Genomic DNA, 19,121 nt, shown 5'->3' with positions numbered 1-19,121 from the left:
ATTAATGACAGGTACAATATCTTATTATCACACTACTCTTGTGTACTATGAAATGTTTACAGATGTATTGTGCCTATTTTTGTATGGTTTGTTGTTTCTGTGCAAATATTTTTTTTTTTATAAACTATAGTTTAACTGCTAAAGGAGTAGTGGAGTACAAGAACACCCGCCAGCCCTAGTAACCTCCTGTATGTTTAATATAATTAAAGAAATATGTTCTTCAGCCACAGTGTAACACTATCAAAGGTTGTCGCTATAAGCCAGCTGCTTTCTACAGATTCTATTTATTCATAGAAACATATTTATTCCTGGTGTCATGTCGTTCAATAAGTGAATATAAAGATAACTACATTACCGGACAGAATGTTTCTATACGCACTGTTAATGGCTAAGTAGTTGCTCAGCAGTCTGTTTAGGATATTGTTGTATCATAATAAATATCTCTCGGAGATCATAGAAAATATAATTTCTGTACTGTTTACCTGTGTATGGTAAAAGAATTTAATTAGGTCATGCCTCCAAGTGTTTATCAGCCAGTTATTCACTTGATTCGTCCAGTGCTTCAAAAAAGTACAAGTAAGGTAAAATAAAATACAGCGTAAATGCATATGACATGTAAACAAAATGGTATATTTTAACATTTTAACATTTGCACTACTGGTGGGATTGCAGATTTCTGGTGGTGATATCGCTGTTACATCACGCCTTGTTATAAATCTGAAATATAAAGATCATAATATGATCATACTCTCCAAACTTTGGATATTTGCACGCCTCCAGATTCAAGTCATTTTTTTCCCAAAATTTAGACAATACTTTCAGTAGCTAGTACGTGCATCAGAAAGACATTTTAAAAATTCCATGCGTTTAAGCAAATTGTTGTCTACAATACACATTTTAAGCAAACAAAATATTCAGAAAACTCTCAAAAACGTTAGTCACACGATTAAAATCTTACATAAAGCAGACAAAATAACTGTATTTCGTGTCTTACACATTAAATCACGTCTTAAAACAATGCTGGTCAATTGGAGGTACTGCTGGCTTTTATTTCACGAGTCGCACTATTGTACAAACTAGTAGATAGTATCTCTGAATTAAACCACACATTATGGCCATGCCTTTCTCGTTTGAAGATGAAATAATCATGTTATAATTAAGTTTTTATTCTTTTCTTTTTTTTAATTAGTATTCTTTTCTAACTGTTATGATACTATGATGGAGTAATATATAGAACGACAACTTCAACTTCAATTTCAACTACAACGATGTACTCTCCAATGCCTCTGTGGACATCGACTGGAGGTTGTGCTCTAACTATATTTAATGTGTAGTAGTTCCGAGATAAACTCAAGTGAGGCCCAGATAAAGCATGCATTACATTATATAGGTGAAGGGCACACAACTCTTCCAGTCTTGCTGGATCAGACTACTATATACGTACTACTACACTTATTAAGATAGCAGGGTACACTTCAAATTTTGGCCCCCGTCAATATTTGTAATAATTAGAACTTGGTGATTTTGGATGTCTGTAAATTAAGGTGAGAGATAATGATTGTTAATTCTTTAGAAAATTTATACAGCCGGTACATGTAAAATTCTGATGTCAGTTGTAAAACTAACTGCTGCTAGCTTTGTATGAATCAATGAGACACCTTATCGCGGAAAAATTCAAATCACGGAAGGGTTCTGTGCTTGTTGATTGGTACTCGGGAACATTTCCGCTATTTTGTGAAAAAAAAAAACGAGCTGGATGGGCCCCTATTCCGTTTATATCCTGAAGTTCAGTAAGGACTATTAAATTGAGAAATTTAATAAAATTGGGCATTGTTTTTGCAGCGGGATCATTGCAGGCTGTTCAAAAGGTGCAAAGTTGATGATTTTGGCATGCTATTTTAATGGATGGTGTAAAACGTTCGTTTTGATAACTTTCTTTATTCTTGTATGAGAATCCTGATCTTGCATTAATTAAACAAAACAGCACGCAATTTTAAAAGGCACCATTAGCCATAAGGAAGTCAAATTGCGACTCGTACATGAGACTGTCGGCCAAATTTCGAATCTAGTGTACACTGCTACTAAAAGTCATTTACAAGCTGGTTTCAAAAATCAATATATATCCAGCCGTTAACTTCATATATTGCATCTATGCATGATAAGTCTATCATTTTTATTGGGAATATCGAAATTTAAACCTTGGTTATTAGTTTAAGCGCTACTTTAATTGGTTATGTGCGATTAGATCGCTTTTAGCAACATCGCCACTCACAAACTCGGCAGTAAAAATAGCAATGCCCAAAGGGGCATAACTTAAAAAAGCAATGAACTAAATCGTGTTGTAGTTATTGTAAATTAGGTGAAATAGGTGTAGATTTCATACAGGACAGTTTTGCTTTATTTTATTTTATTTTTTTACAGTTCATTCTTCGTTTTTCCATTGTACAAGTACATTAAATAGATATGTGTGCCGAACAAAAAGAAAATACCTACTTTTACTCTCTGTACTTTGATCTCAATCTTGTAGTTTTCATCGTATGCGTACTTGAAATAAATACGGGTGTTATCGGAATAGTCGATGAAACTGCATAAATTTTCATCCCCTGGAATAACAATACTAATTATTATTTTGATGATGATAAAAAAATGATGATTACTTGTTTTAATATTAAGTTTGTCCATTTTATTTCGAAATCAATCTTATTTCATTTGCTATATTATCAACAAGAATTATAAAACAAGTTTAAATGTCTAAAAGTAGGCGGGCATTTTTCTCTACGTTTAAACATGTATATTGTTTTTTTTATATATATTTACTTTCAACTTTCGTAAATAGCAATAGCATGATTTATAAACTTTTGCGGTTTCAATTTTTTAACTGTATTTTTAAATGTACGCGCACGCAAAGTAGACTTTTGACCCAAATTGTATACCATAGTTGTACGATGCACTCGTTCAGTGTAAATGCTCCAAATATCCAAAGATTTAAGTTTCCTGTCTGATCCTGTCATTCAAGATTGTTTTAAGGTTTAGCAGTATATCACCAAATCCCAGAAATGTTTGGTAAAGGAACGACATTTTTACCAACAGTCTACCTGTCTAATACATGTCTGTACCATTGGATACTTAAAATATTCTCAAAAGTTGTCCCCCTTTATAAAAGAATGCCATTTTAAAGAAATAAAAGTAAACAATTGATCAAATCGATGTTTTACCTAGTTATGTGAAGTTTAAGCACTGGGACATTATTGCAATTGCTTCAAAACAAAGACATGTAACAGTTCTTTAAAAATGGTGAATGTTTACAGGCGTTGAACTGTCCAGAAGTATGACCCCTTCATGCGGTCCCTTTCCAATATTCAATACATATTTGAGCAAATTGATGATGCTTTTGTAGACTTATATAAATGTTTTATATGCTGTTTAATTTCCATGTAAAACAATTCTTTCTATGATTTGGTGTTGTTCATTCCCCGCCCCCCCCCCCCCACTCCCCTAAAAAAAAACCTGGACCTAACTCTTAAGGTGATGAATAGCCATTTTGTCACACGACTCACTGCAGCTTCTATCGAAAAGCGGGGACCTTTATGGTGTACCATTTGGGTCGAAAGTCTGCTTTGCGTTCGCGCACATTTCAAAATATACAATATACGTATAAAATATGGGTGCACGCATAAATATATGCGTCAGCCTGTATATGTTTTATACATGCAAGCGTAAATATGCAGCTGTATACATACGTGCACTTGTAATTACACCATAGAAATGTGCGCGCACACAAAGTAGAATTTCGACACAAACTTTATGTCATATAAAACTGCTGTCAGGAAACCTAGTCTAGATTATTAATTTAATATAAAAATAGCTTTTTATTGGATGGCTAGTTTATATTCTGTGGAAGTAACCACACTTTCTTATATTTAAATGTTTATATATTTGAAACATATCAAACGAAATCACTACGTTCAAAACTGAGATGCTTATTTAGACTATACAATCAAACCTTGGGAAATGACAAAAGTGGTCTTTGTTGACAGCTGGTTTCTAAACACAGGTAAATTTACGCTGTTTATGGTTTAGCGGAAAAAAGAAAATAGTGTATTTTTTAAACATATAGGTTTTGTTGTAGTAGCCTTTCTTCAGAGGTGGTCGTTAGCACATGTTTTACATATAAAGCTAATGACGGGATACCTAGTATAGGGAGCGGATTGAATTATAGACAGCTAATTGGATATCTAATAAGGCTTATGTGGAATTATCTATATACCTGCTGACTGGATGTCTACTCCAGATTTTTCAGACTTATGCTGCTGATTGGATGTCTGTTCTACAATATGTAGAAATAACTATATAGCTTCCTGATTGGATGTCTGGTCTGGATTATGTGAAAATAAGTATATAGCTGCTGATTGGATGTCCGGTCTGGATTATGTGAAAATAAGCATATAGCTGCTGATTGGATGTCTGGTCTGGATTATGTGAAAATAAGTATATAGCTGTGGTTTGGATGTCTGGTCTGGATTATGTGAAAATAAATATATAGCTGCTGATTGGATGTCTGGTCTGGATTATGTGAAAAAAAGTATATAGTTGCTGATTGGATGTCTGGTCTGGATTATGTGAAAATAAGTATATAGCTGCTGATTGGATGTCTGGTCTGGATTATGTGAAAATAAGTATATAGCTGCTGATTGGATGTCTATTGTACAATGTGTGGAAATAACTATATAACTGCTTCTAGTATTGGCTGTCTAATCTGGATTATGTGAAAATTGCTACAAAGCTGCTAAATGTCTTTTCCAGATTATGTGGAACTAACTATATAGGTGCTTATTTGATGTCTAATCTACATTATATGAAACAAACTACATAGTTTTCCATAAAATGTCTTTTCTACAATATGTGAAAAAGAAACTATATAGCTGCTGATTGGATGTCTAGTTTAGATTATGTGGAATTAAAAATACAGTTGCTGATTAAATGTCCAGTGTAGATTATGTGGAATTAACTATATAGCTGCTAACTGAATGTCTAATCTACTACTAACTACATAGCTGCTGATTGAATGTCTAATGTAGATTATGTGGAAATAACTGTATAGCTGGTGACTGGATGTCTAGTCTAGATTATGTGGAATTAACAATACAACTGCTGATTTAATGTCTAGTGTAGAAGATGTGGAACTAGAGTATGTGAGTTAGCTTTACAGCTGCTGATTGAATGTCTAGTCTAAATTATGTGGAATTACTAGTAACTACATAGCTGCCATATATTCTAGAATGTAGTATAAAGCTGCTGATTGGCAGGTTTTTGTAAAACGAAACTGTACAATATATAGTACTAAAACTCACGATTTTCCCCATCTATATCCAAAGTGTCGACTAACAAAATGTTATCCATGGAACATTTGCTCCTACATTCTTCCCGATTGTATGGACCTGAACCGAATGCATGGCATAAGACACAATCTTTATACTGCATGCATGGTCCAGGGCACGTCTGCAAGAAAACAACTGTAATAATAATAATAATGCATTCAAGGGCCCCTATTTAAACCTTGATATCATAATTTAACAAGTGTAACCGTGCGTCAGCTAAATATGCTAAAATTTACAAAAATTACTATTTTCTTCATAATTAACCTTACGTTTTCAATAATGTATTTAGACATCAGTTCCATGGCTATGGTACTGCTTCAGCCTTATTAAAAAACACAATACTTACTGATGTACTATGTCCGTAAAGAGATTTTACATGAACTTACAGGGCATTCTTCACATGTTCGTCCTCTATAACTTCCATCACAAACACACACGCCGCAAACACATTCGCCCTGACCATTGCATATCTAAAACAGAACACTCGAAAATTTCAACAGCATATCTAAAACTGACTGCCAACACTTTTGCCATTACCACCGCATATCTAAATCTAAGCATTTAATAGAAAAAATCCGTTATATCTCTAAAGCAAATAATTAGAATATGATTGTCCTTGACATGTATATTTAGAACACAGCATTAGTAATTAAAATTGAATATATAAACCAAGACCTATTTCGTTTACTCAAAATTTTAACTTCCCATTGAATTTCCGTCTCAGCGCATAAAGTGTATTTAGCTCGTCTGATTTTTGAAAAAAATAATCTACGAGGTATTGTCGTCACTTGATCGTCGGCGTTGGTTAAAATATTTGTTTAGGTCGACCTTTTCTCAAAAACTATAAGAGCTATAACTTTAAAACTTTGCACACTTCTTTGTCATCATTAGATGACTGTGTAGGCTAAGAACCATAAATCTGATATGCATTTGTCAAAATAATGGCCGTTTTTTGTACTTAGAAGTTCTGAACTATGACGTTTTTCTTACATACTGACAAGCACTTGCAGACGAGCGATGGCACCCGTAGGCGGTGCTCTTGTTTCGACTTACATTTTACTTTCGAAAAAGAGTTCGTTTGTTTTGTTGGCTTTAACGTCGCACCGACACAATTGTTGGTCATGTGACGACTTTCCAGCTTTTCATGGTGGATGTGCATTATTTCATCACGGGTGGGCACCTAGGTAGAACCACCGACTTTCCGTAAGCCGGCTGGATAGCTTCCTCACCTGAAGAATTCAACGCCCCGAGTGAGGCTCGAATAAATGCATATTAAATGAAATGGAATCTGACATATTTGAAAAAAAGTTATCATTAAAAAATTTTCAACTCAGTCTTATTATTTAATATAATTTAGCGTAACGTTTTCGAAGTCAACCTCTCAGCTATAACGCTTATTTCATGTATTCAATAGGTCCAACATATTCAATCTTTACGCTAATTGGGAGAAAAAGGTACTGCTTTACAAACCTTTCCATCACGTGACATGCACGTATCAAGGGCAGTCGGACAGTCACATGAATCACCTTCGAAGCCGGGGTAACACTGACATTCTCCACACACACATTGACCATTCCCTAGCAACGGAAAGAAACAGGTGCAATCGTGTTTTGATATGGAATTTTGAAAAGTACGGCTTGATTGCTCTATGAATTTTCATATTTGTTTCTTTTTTTTGTCATGGTTTCATATTTTTCATCAAGCGCTGAGACCTGCTTTTATATTCACAGAATTTGCCAAATTATTTACGTGTATTTTATCTTAATGTTGTACTGTCGTCACCATTTTCAAACACTGAATGGGTAAAAAAAACTTTTATTACATTACAGTCATGATATTTATTACACATGTGACCCTATACGGTGATTATTCGTACAAGTAAGAAAACAGTAAACTTATGCATAACTCATATGAAAATATTTATGAAATAATATATAGCAAATGCATGTTTTAATATACCGAAACTATACGAAGAGGTTTTACGCTTACGGGATATCTTCACGAACACGTATCCCTCGCGGAGTATAACCGTGTGTTTAGATAAAATACTCTAATATGACTAACAATGCTTTAATCATCACAACGATATTATGTCGACGTCACGTCGACGTGAAATTAAGTGCCATGTACGCGTCGAGAAATAGCGCTTTCAAATTTGATCAAATATTTTACTTAAAAAAGTGTTTAAAACGAAATTTCACATAACATAACTGTCTTAATTAATTTACACACGCATGTATTTGGCTATTAGCTGTGCACAATAATTCGACATTATTTGCGCCCTAACAGAGCTATTCTGCAAGACGTATTCTCATTTCCGGTCCTGGTGAGCGTGACGACCTACTACCGTTTGGCGCCATACATGCACCATTAAATTTCAAGTAAATTTTACAATAAAATTGTGTTAGAATCGTGAAATTATTCATGATGCCCGACCATCATGTGCAAGTAGTGTTTAAACACGGTTTTGCTACAAATTATTTCTTAATTGAACATGGATCTGATATGTATCAAGTCAATTATATTTATTTATTTGGGTTTTATGGCGCACCAACACAGTATAGGTTATATGGCGCCAAACAGGACTACAAATTTTGGTTCCACATCTCATTAACATCGAAATGCGTATTCATTGACTAAAGGATTTCACAATGATCTGTCATTGTGAAATCCAATTCAGATTTTTGCTAATAACCGAAAACATATAATTCATATTTTGTTCGGTCAGTGTGAAGTATCTATCGTCAAGGTAAGGGAACTAACTGCTTTGCTAAATTTGGAATTTGTATTCAGAAGATTATCTCTTGTCATAAAAACCAATTGCAACAATGTTCTTTATGTAATAGTAGTTAGCTTTAACGCCCGTAATTTAACAATATGCTAATTATAACTGAAATGTTAGGTACTCTATCTCACAATGATTATAACTGCGATGTTATGTACTTTATCTAACAATGATTTTAACTCCGATGTTAGGTACTCTATCTCACAATGATTATAACTGAAATGTTAGGTACTCTATCTCACAATGATTATAACTGCGATGTTATGTACTTTATCTAACAATGATTTTAACTCCGATGTTAGGTACTCTATCTCACAATGATTATAACTGAAATGTTAGGTACTCTATCTCACAATGATTATAACTGAAATGTTAGGTACTCTATCTCACAATGATTATAACTGCGATGTTATGTACTTTATCTCACAATGATTATAACTCCGATGTTAGGTACTCTATCTCACAATGATTATAACTGAAATGTTAGGTACTCTATCTCACAATGATTATAACTGAAATGTTAGGTACTCTATCTCACAATGATTATAAGTGCGATGTAATGTACTCTATCTCACAATGACTGTAACTGCGATGTTAGGTACTCTATCTCACAATGATTACAACTGCGATGTTCGGTACTCTATCTCACAATGATTATAACTGCAATGTAATGTACTCTATCTCACAATGATTATAACTGCGATGTTAGGTACTATATCTCACAATAACAATAAGAAGTGATGGCGTACCTTTCTCACCTATTGTTTTATGTTACAGATAAAAATGTTAAAACAACAGATTGTAATTATTCAAAACATACATGAATTGATCATGAAATTAATATAATGTAATCATACATTAAGCCACGAATGGCATTTTGAAATTACGGATTAAGTTCGTTACAAACGAGCGAAACGTCATGTTGGGACATAGAAATGTATTCCTCATAACCAACTTGTTACTATATCCGAGTTCGTTATATCCATTTGTTTTTCATATAAAATATATAGAAGAAAAATCGGGCCATAAAATTAGTTCCTTATATCCTAGATTTCCTTATAACCGTGTTCGCTTGGAGTTTTACTGTATGTCTTTTATGTAAACAAGTATATGAAACAAGAAGCACAAATTCATGGGGCATGTATGGGGTTTAGGTGACGTCAACGCGTAACTGTTTTTTCAGAGAGTTACATGTAAAATACTGGACGTTCTGCGGAATTACATAGGAATGCGTAGATGGCTAGTGATTTATTTTGTGCTCTTAATAATCGAAAAAGCGTGTGAGAATTAAGTGTGACACTGTTTTCTATTAAATAGTTTGGATTCTGTATTAAATAGTAATCAAATTTGGTAGCAGTCTTTCACGTTTTCAATTAAATTGTGCACGATTCCTCCACATTCGAATGTTTAAAAACGGACGTCCCAGGTGACGGATGGGGTGCAATATAAATTGGATACGACAGCAAACCATAGATCGTAGCCATATATAAAAATAAGCCTTCAGCAGTGATATGTTAGATGTATGGACGGCATTATGTAATACATCAAATTTAAAACTAGAGTGTTAACAGTCAAATTGTTGACGACGGACGGACGGACGGACGGACGACAGACGGACGGACGACGACGGACGACGGACACAGGGCGAGCTAAAAAGACCAAGGACATGCATTTGACTCAAATTCAAACTAAGGCCTCATTAACCTACAAATCCTTTAAGACTTTTGCAGACCTGAAGAACTCTGCCAGCCCCCAAAGTACTGTATCTTGTTCTTTAGAAGGCAGAATTGTTTCCAGTTTTCAAACTTACTGGGTGACCTCTTTATAATTTAAACGGCCTTCGCCGCCTTAAGACCTTTACCATATGATTTGCGTATGCTGCTGAATAAAACGGCCTGCGCAGTTGATAGATAAGGAAGTATATTTTCACAAGTGTTTTAAATGTCTATTTTTACTTTTTGAAGTTGCCAAAATGTAAGCAAAATGATTTGTAACTTGAAATATATGAGTATTATACTTTTCATGACCTCAACGATCCACGACACATACTCGCCTATCAATGGAATCTAACGGAAGCGGCGTGCGCCGGTGTAAACAGGAGATATCTGCAAAAGAACTGTCTGCGCCGCTACCGGAAGTGTCAATAGATCTAAGTCAGTTTTGTGCAGGGCAGTCTTACTTACCTCCACACATCCTGTTGCTGTGGTAAGGACACGAGTAGTCGTCACATTCGCAATATTGACCTGTGAACCTTTGTGGCGAGCCGGAGCGTCGCGGCAAGCATGAGCACATGCCGCAGATGCATTCTCCTCTACCGGAACATAGAACGTAATCAGCCGATCTAGGACTGAAAGAAAGGCATTAAATATAAAGTGTTGTGTAACAACCTGAACATATATCAGAACAACAGTGTCGATTCGAAGTTATATTCATGTTATTCTTTGAGATTAAATGGTAACATGTATCATACCATACAACCTGTCCATTTTCAGCACTGTAGCTCAGAATGTATAACAGCAAACAGCCTGTCAAAACATCCCGAGTTTGACCCCCGGGCGAGGCGATAGCCTGACCTAATAACAGAAGATAGCATGTAATTCGCTTCCGCCACTGCGAAGTACAGATGCCAGCATTGTTAAGGAATCCAGAAACACTGGTAAGACAAACTGAACCTGTTTAAGAATGACGTTAATCCAAACAAACTGGCTAACAAACAAGGCATTAACTCTTATTGGATCTAACTTGTATGTATACGAACGAAACTACAAGAGTATACTGACTTTATACATTGACTTCGGGCTTCTTCACTTGTCACCCCGTAACTAGCGTCGCATTCACATCTCTTACCATAGTATTCAGGTTCACACTCGCACTGCCCGCACGTGTCCAGTGAACCTCGACCCATACACATCATACTCGCTGGTTCCAATATCTTAAAAACAAATGTTAGAATTTTAAAAGAAAACACTATAGATACAGCGTATTTATCACGCACAATCGGTAAAACGTGTTTAAACATGCAAAATTATGTTACCGTTCTCATTGTTATCCAAATATCTTACTATAAAGAGAGACTTAAAAATTGGTAAATCAGCGACAGTGGCCGTTGCTATTTTACTAAAAACTGTGACGTCACTGAAATCGAGCAATTCAAATGACACTGTTTACTTACGATGTCAATTGTATTATTTTAAGAATAAATCCAGTTTCGCCTACTAAATGTTGATTAATTTATCTAATCAAGTTTTATTATATTACTGATTTTGTAAGTTTATAACATGAATCACATAATTTGCTAATTTCAACTAGACCCCCTGTCCAACTATACCATCCCCAGCTTTTATTATATTTGACTGGCTTATTATAGTAGGTTTTCCCCCTTGAAAATTATCCGATACTCAATATTGGTTTCCCTATTGACATTACTTTGAGCAATAGATTATATAGGAAATTTATTTGTAATGATCAATTTCTAATATGTCTTTTGGTTTGTGAATATTTTACCAGATATGACAGAAAACTTGAATTTCTTCTCTTCAATTTAATGTGAAAATATTTATTCTAACTGAACATCTTCTTGCTTCCAATTTTGTTTTAAAAGTATCACCGTCGCTTATATTGAACATATAGTGAAAAACAGTAAACTTTTCAATTTCTTCTACTTTAGGGGCAAATAAAGCATATTTTCCAAAGCATGACAATTTATTATCACATATGTAGGTATTCTTGACTTTATAAACAATACAATAATATAATTTTAAGTGTAATAGGGTAAAGGCTTCTTGCTTCCATTTTACTTCAAAGTGTATCAAGAAATAAAAAAAAATTGTGGATTTCTTAAAGTTCTGATGAAACTTAAACCGTGTTAATTTACGGAACTGCATATACCGACAACTGACGTACGATTCAATATAGTTTTTACAATAATAACGTTCATCATTGTCTAATTAGTAAAAAAAAATAGAAAAGAATGAAAAGAACAGAATAGAAAAGAGCTTTGATTTTTCACCAAACTTTTTATGGAAACAATACGAATCAATATAAGTTACATTATTTCCGACTGAAAGCTAAATATCTTTGGAATATTGAAACATTCGACCACAGGAGAAAAACTACTTCAAAGAATAATTTTCTAATGAAATAGTGTAATTTGCAAGTTAGGCGCTCACTGAAAGGTGGTGAGATGCGGGGGAGGGGGTGGGGGGGGTGGGGGGGGGGTGGAGAATGTGTACATTTATTTAAACAAAAGACACAACATGATTTCCACGATATGCAAAGACAGGGTGAAATTAACAGACGCGCAATGTCGTGTCTATTTTAAAAATGAAATCCAAGCTTGAAAAAAAAATTGCATGCTTTCCATGAGTTTGCACGGTAGGATTATCTCTTTAGTACGACCTACATTTTTTGCCACGGTTTTATTCGTGGGAAACATGAAAAACAGTCACCTTTACAGCTAAAGACTTCAGTTTACACGATAAATTTGATTTCATGATTGAATTGTATTGTATGTACAAACACATATCTGAATGGCATATTTGATTTATGTATAATCAAATAACTTAGACACTATAAATAAGTAGACAGGATGAATCAGAGCTAATTGTTTAAAAAAATGAGTTAGGATCTCTATGATACACATACACCAATGCTGATCAGAAAAAATCAGAAACTTGATTCATAATTCAATAGATTCTTTCTTTCTTTGATTTCTATGGAAAACCTTGGATCAAGACACATAAAACATGTGTTTGCGTGTTTTAGTAACATGTATGTTTTTTTTAAGTTTGTTAAATTGCTCGGGTTTTTCTTTGCCACTGCCTGTCAAATACAGTATTGTTTAGTTTATTAAAACTGGCAAACTTCTAGACATGAAAGTTAAACAAAAGTACCGTTATATTGACAAGAACAATCAGTCAAAATGGGAATACATGTATCTTCACACAAGTTTCGTTTTTCTCGAGGAAAACTATTATGTATACATGTGTTTGTGGGAAAGCTCGTTGATGAAATAATTTTCGGATTTCAATGTTTGGCGGGATTCAAAGTTTCAAAAGAAAGAAATTTATTTAAATGTTTTCATTTTCTGTTACATGACAGCACGAATTTCGCAATATCTTAAGCTATCATAATGTTTTTTTTTACAGAAATGTTTTATATCTTTACATGAATAATACTTCTGTATGAATCTATAAAACAACATGATTTATATCAAAAACTGGCTAACTGTTTTGTTGCTTTTTATGGAGTAACACGCGAGCCTTATTTCCGTGTATTACCTAAAGCAAAATATTAGATCAATGCAAAATCCATGACAAAGAATTATTGACTTCGGTCATGAATGACACGACTTGAGCTAATGTAAGGGAGGCAGTCCAATTTGAAGGGAATTGCTTTAACATAGTCAATAATTAAGGGAGATAATTCTTGCAAATTCTCGTTAAAAGCTGACCATGCATAGTCACCTACCCACCAGTAATTTACCTAATTGTACATATTGTAAATGCGATGTATCTGTGTGTTTTAACACTTAAATAATTCATCATAGAATGTGAATAGCTTTAGGACTATGAAGATGTAACTAAAAATAATCAAAGTTAACAGTAAAACACAGGTAATCACGTGCTGAGGGCTTTTATTTAATCTTATCGTTATTTAAATTTTCATAATATACATTTTTGATGAACTGTATAACTAACTTAAACAGCAATATTTCTTAAACTGTAAGGGAAATTAAAGACATAACTTTTCATGATAATCTCCTATTAACGTAATGTTAATAAAACACTACTCACCGTTACGTTAGAGGATGTCGCAGATGTTAGAATGTCGTCTGCTGAGATTCCAGATTGTAAATGATTGTTGAGCAAATCGCAATGATGTCTGATATTTGAAGGTAACTCCAGGTGCTTGTACCAACCACATGTAGATGAAATGTTAAAGCACTCCTCACACGACATTGCCTCCATACACAGATTCCCCATATTGTCCGCTATGTATAATATCAACATGACTGATTTTTAAAACATTTTTGAGTTTATATGTACACATTATTTCATTTACAATTACAATTTACGGCACGAGTTCTTAAGCGTAATTATTGCGCGACTTTAGGAGCACAATACTATTTTTTGTAAATACGAGTTAATATTTGCCAATTATTACATACGCATCTACTCTAAAGCAGGAAACTTCATGGTTCAAAATATGCATAAATACTCAAATGTCTGCTATCTTTTCTCATAAATCAGCAATGAAATTTTAGACTTATAAACTGACTGGGACCAGAGACGCTATAAGTTTTCTCCAGAAAATTAACTGGATAACCAGGATACGCTGAATTTATAGAGCTGGTACGTATAAATGGTATAAAATAAAAACGTAAGACCAGTACGCTTTACTATACGTGAGAGTCAATGATTACAGAATGAGAGAATTTTCATGGTATACATGTACCTATATAAATTCTGTCAAAAATACGACTTGTATTTCACAAGGAAAGACGAACAGACAGACATTAATTCCGTATTGTACCTTTTGTATTGTATGTTGGACATTCGAAACTAGAACGACATAGGGCATTCAAACCAAGAAGGACATAGGACATTCGAAACAAGAACGACATTGGACATTTAGACCTAGAATGACATTGGACATTCGAATTCAGAACGATATTGGACATTCAAACCCACAACGACATTGGACATTCAGATTCAGAACGACATTGGACATTCAAATTTTTAAAAAGACATTTGACATTTGAAACAAGAACGTCATTGGACATTCGAATTCAGAATGACATTGGACAATCAAACACAAAACGACATTGGACATCCGAATTAAGAACGACATTGGACATTCAAACCCAGAACGACATTGGACAGTCAGACCCTGAACAACTTTGGACATTCAAACATTCAAATGTCCAATGTGGTTCTGGTTCTGGGCTTGAATGTCCAATGTCGTTCTTAATGCCGTTCTAGCTTCAAATATGCAATGTCGTTCTGTTTTCGAATGCCCAATGTCGTTCTGGGTTTGAGTGTCCATTGTCGTTTTAAATTTGAATGTCCAATGTAATTCTCAATTTGAATGTTCAAGGTCATTCTGGATTCGAATGTCCAATGTCGTTCTGGTTTCGAATGTCCAACGTCGGTTTGGTTTCGAATGTCCGATGTCGTTTTGGTTTCGAATGTCCAACGTCGTTCTGGGTTTGAATGCGCAGTGCCGTTCTTGTTTCGAATGTTCAATGTCGAATGTTTTACTTCTGACGTTATACTACTAAGTAATCTCAAGATGTTGTACCTCTATAATCGTGAGCAACATACGGATACTTAATTATAGGAACCCGCAACTGATGTTTTGTTAAAGGTTAAAACAAGCCTTTTTGTTAACATAACTTGCACATGGTTCCAATCAGTAATAACAAAGTCTTAGGGGACCTCCATGGGCGAGTGGTTCAGGTCGCTGACTTCAAATCACTTGCTCCTCACCGATGTGGGTTCCAACCCCATTTGAGGCGTAGAATTCTTTATGTGGGCAAGTTATCCAGCTGGTTTACGGAAGGCCGGTGGTTCTATCCTGGTGCCCGCTCGTGATGAAATAATGCCCAGAGGGGCACCTGGGGTCTTCCTCCACCACGAAAAGCTTGCGAGTCGCCAAATAACCCAAAACGAGAAACAAAATAACGAAGTTATGAGGCTAGAGAGGTGAAATCATTTGTATTCGTGGTGGGCTTATCGTAACTTTCAGAACAGCCTTTGTATATGTTTTATGAAGAGTCGGAAAAGTATTTAGCAACTGAAAATACTTTTTTCAAAGTTCTAATTTATTTATTCCTTTATTTACTTGCCAGCATGATCATACGATGGTATATTTAGGGCTACAACGAATGAATTATCTCGAGCGCTCGACATAATAATTTTTATTAGATGCTTTGCGTTTGAAAAACGATGTCGTGTGATCTCGATAAGATGTCAGGCACTCGAGATAGTTTGCGTGTACTCGAGGCAAGATTTCGTGCACTCGATATAAGATTGCAATTTTGAATAATATTTGCGTTCGGGTTGATAAATACTGTCTGATATTGAAAGCTTTAGTATTACCAACAACAAATAAATGTACCTTCCATTGTCTTTTGCGCAGTCAGGTGTATTTTGTTGAGTTCCCCATACTTGTACGTAAAGAAGTATGACATACCATTATCAGCATCCGTATATCTACAAAGGTTCATGTTGGGAATTACTGAAATAGAGCATTTGAAAAATATTTAATAAAAGCTTTCACCAGCGTACTCTGAATAAAGTATCTGTTCTGTTCATCAAAATAGCGCAAAAATAGTTTTCTTTTTCACGAAATGTTCATGTCTGTAAAGTTTGCAAGGATACAATTTTCTGTTATGTCAACCGTTTCACAAAATTTTAATGTAATGAAGGCAACAACAACAAAAATTCCTGTCGGATTATCTGAAAACTCCGACATTAAGCCTAGTATTCTTTATCATCTATCTACACACAGAAATCAGTTGCAAAGATCTGTCATTTTACAAACCCAAAAAGACAACAATAAGCAAAATGTTTTTTTAAAAAAAATAGATTATATGCAGAAGTATTGAAATATAATAAACAGGAGCTCCGCAAAACGGGATACAATGCCCCTGTTTGCAAAAAGATTGGGTCAGGGCAGGTAAGTGTGTGTGTGTGTGCGTGTGCGTGTTTGTGTGTGTGTGGGGGGGGGGGGGGGTGTATGTATAGGGATGCGGGATGTGGATTAGGGAATCCAAGAACCGGAACTGAAAATAAATACAAAATACAGGGGTGGAGAGGGAGTATGCAGAGAGGTTGGTGCGGGATGTGGCTGTGAGATTCTAACACTAAGACATAATACCAAGAAATAGAAGGGCGGATTGTGGGAGGAGTCTATGTGGGAGAGGGTATGTAGGGGGCGGGTGCAGGGACATGGATAAGTGATGCTAAGATAAAATATCTAGAAACTTATCTAAAAGCAAAAAAAATACAGGGGCGGTGAGAAGGGGGGAGGAGGGAAAGGAGTGGAGGCAGTGTGTGTGCAGGATGTTGGTGAGGGATACTAAGATACAGTATCAAGAAGCTGAACTGAAAGTAAAATCATAAAGTAAAAGCTATCCTTGTGACCTTGACCAATGGGCCATTGATCCCCAAAACAATGTCTTCCTCAAATGTACTTAGTCAGCATATGCAGTTAAAAAACCGTACTTTCATATTTCTGACTTACAGTTGGGATCTCCTGGTCACTGTGACAAACTCCTTTGACCTACTGAACCCCAAAACAATAGGGACTCCCTCTCAAGTGGTTCTTAGTCATGCTGTAGAGTGTGGTAACTATGCCCATTACATTTAATGACTTAGGATACATAAACAATGTTGACGGACAACGCCATTCCATAATAATATGTTTAATATGTTTTTTCTTCAAAACGGGCTTATAAAAACTTACAAGTACATGTCAAAAACTTACGCATGACTTCTTCTTCATTTATCTTATCAACAATTTCAACCAATGGACACTTTTGAACACATTCTTCCGCTGAGTATTGTCCTCTGCCAAACACTTTACACAATATACACTCCCTATACTTCTGGCATTGACCTGGGCACGTCTAAAAGCAAATTACACCAGGATTGGTTACGCAGACTTATGTTGAGATGCCGACGATGGCGCCAAAAGGAAAAGTGGCATATTACCCCGTTGGCGCAAGCGGCAAAACGAAAAGACAAAATTTGAATACGACGTGAATGGCGCGTTAATGCGTAGCTTTTCTGTTATGTCGCAAAACTGGCAGAAATCAACCACAATAACTGATCAACTTTTTGGAAAGAAACAGCAATTCTACGAGAATTCCAGGAACAGGTCACAGAGTAAATAAAAATACATACACACATACATATATTATGTGCCCCTGTTGAGTTTAATGTTATTACCTACCTACATTACTATAATAATAATTTTCATAACTAAGATTCTTTCGTTCTTTCAGAAAACATTTTATCTTTTACGAGGGTCCTGCAAAAGGTCTGTCATTGGGTTCGGATATCTTAAGTGCTATGTTTTATCAAAATTATTTTTACAAAAACTATTTTTATTACAAACCTTCAAAGTATTCCCCCTTTACCGAAACACATTTTGTAACATTTTTACCCAATCGCAAAAGGAAGATAAATAGTCTTCTGTTGGTATCTGTTTGAGACACTGATAAATGGCGTTGCCAAGAGAACTTCTGGACTTACAATTCTTTCCAGAAAGCATTTTCTTAAGCCTTAAAAATAAAAAAAGTCACAGGGACTCAGGTCAGGTGAATAAGGCGGATGGTTTACAACTTCCACATTTTCAAAAGCCAAAAAAGACTTAACAACATCGCACTTGTGAGAGGAGGCGTTGTCGTGTACAACACTGACTCCTGACCATCCTTTGCTTAGACGTTTCTTATTGTAAAACTTTTTTACTTTCTTCAGTAAAGAGTTCTTGTAGAATCGTCTAGTGGCCCACTAGAATTGAAGAAAGTTGCGTACAACATATTTTTCGAACTTATGGTTCTTTTGGCAATACAGGGACGTTTTTGATATTTTCGTTTCCATTGTTTATTATCAGCCCTTCTCTGTGGCTCAAACATGTGCTCCCAGAATTTGTCACCTGTTAGCAAGTTAGAAATAACCCGACTATCACAACCTTTGTATGTTTTCAAAAGTTCCTGGGCACATTTAAGGTGTTGTTTCTTTTGCAGTAAGCAAATGAGGTACCCACCTAGCGCAAACCTTTCTCAGGTCCAAACGCTTTTTCAGAATTGTTTGCACACTGTTTTCTGATATGCCAGTAGCTTTATCTTTCACCGACAATCGATCCTATTCGACCACATCTTTTACAGCAGAGATGTTTGTATAGGATATCGACCGAGTGCGAGGTCTTTCCCCCAGAGAAAGGCCGAT

At 35.2% G+C, this 19,121-nt stretch overlaps 1 protein-coding gene across 1 annotated transcript in view; it reads right to left on the bottom strand.

Annotated features, from left to right (window-relative positions):
- Positions 1-265: 265 nt before the first annotated feature.
- The window catches only part of LOC123534485 (integrin beta-like protein 1), a 31,398-nt gene continuing 12,542 nt past the window's right edge, over positions 266-19,121 (bottom strand). The window contains exons 10-19 of the mRNA XM_045316763.2: positions 17,656-17,797; positions 16,285-16,404; positions 13,959-14,155; positions 10,944-11,095; positions 10,347-10,510; positions 6,849-6,955; positions 5,765-5,848; positions 5,352-5,499; positions 2,494-2,603; positions 266-717 (exon numbers count right to left, since the gene is read on the bottom strand). Of these exons, the coding sequence (XP_045172698.2) occupies positions 700-717; positions 2,494-2,603; positions 5,352-5,499; positions 5,765-5,848; positions 6,849-6,955; positions 10,347-10,510; positions 10,944-11,095; positions 13,959-14,155; positions 16,285-16,404; positions 17,656-17,797 (1,242 nt within the window). The 3' untranslated portion in view covers positions 266-699. The remainder of the gene's footprint in view (positions 718-2,493; positions 2,604-5,351; positions 5,500-5,764; positions 5,849-6,848; positions 6,956-10,346; positions 10,511-10,943; positions 11,096-13,958; positions 14,156-16,284; positions 16,405-17,655; positions 17,798-19,121) is intronic.

The sequence above is a fragment of the Mercenaria mercenaria genome, chromosome 12 (assembly GCF_021730395.1).
Source record: "Mercenaria mercenaria strain notata chromosome 12, MADL_Memer_1, whole genome shotgun sequence".
Lineage (NCBI taxonomy): Eukaryota > Metazoa > Mollusca > Bivalvia > Venerida > Veneridae > Mercenaria > Mercenaria mercenaria.
This window is presented reverse-complemented; position numbering and strand designations above follow the sequence as displayed.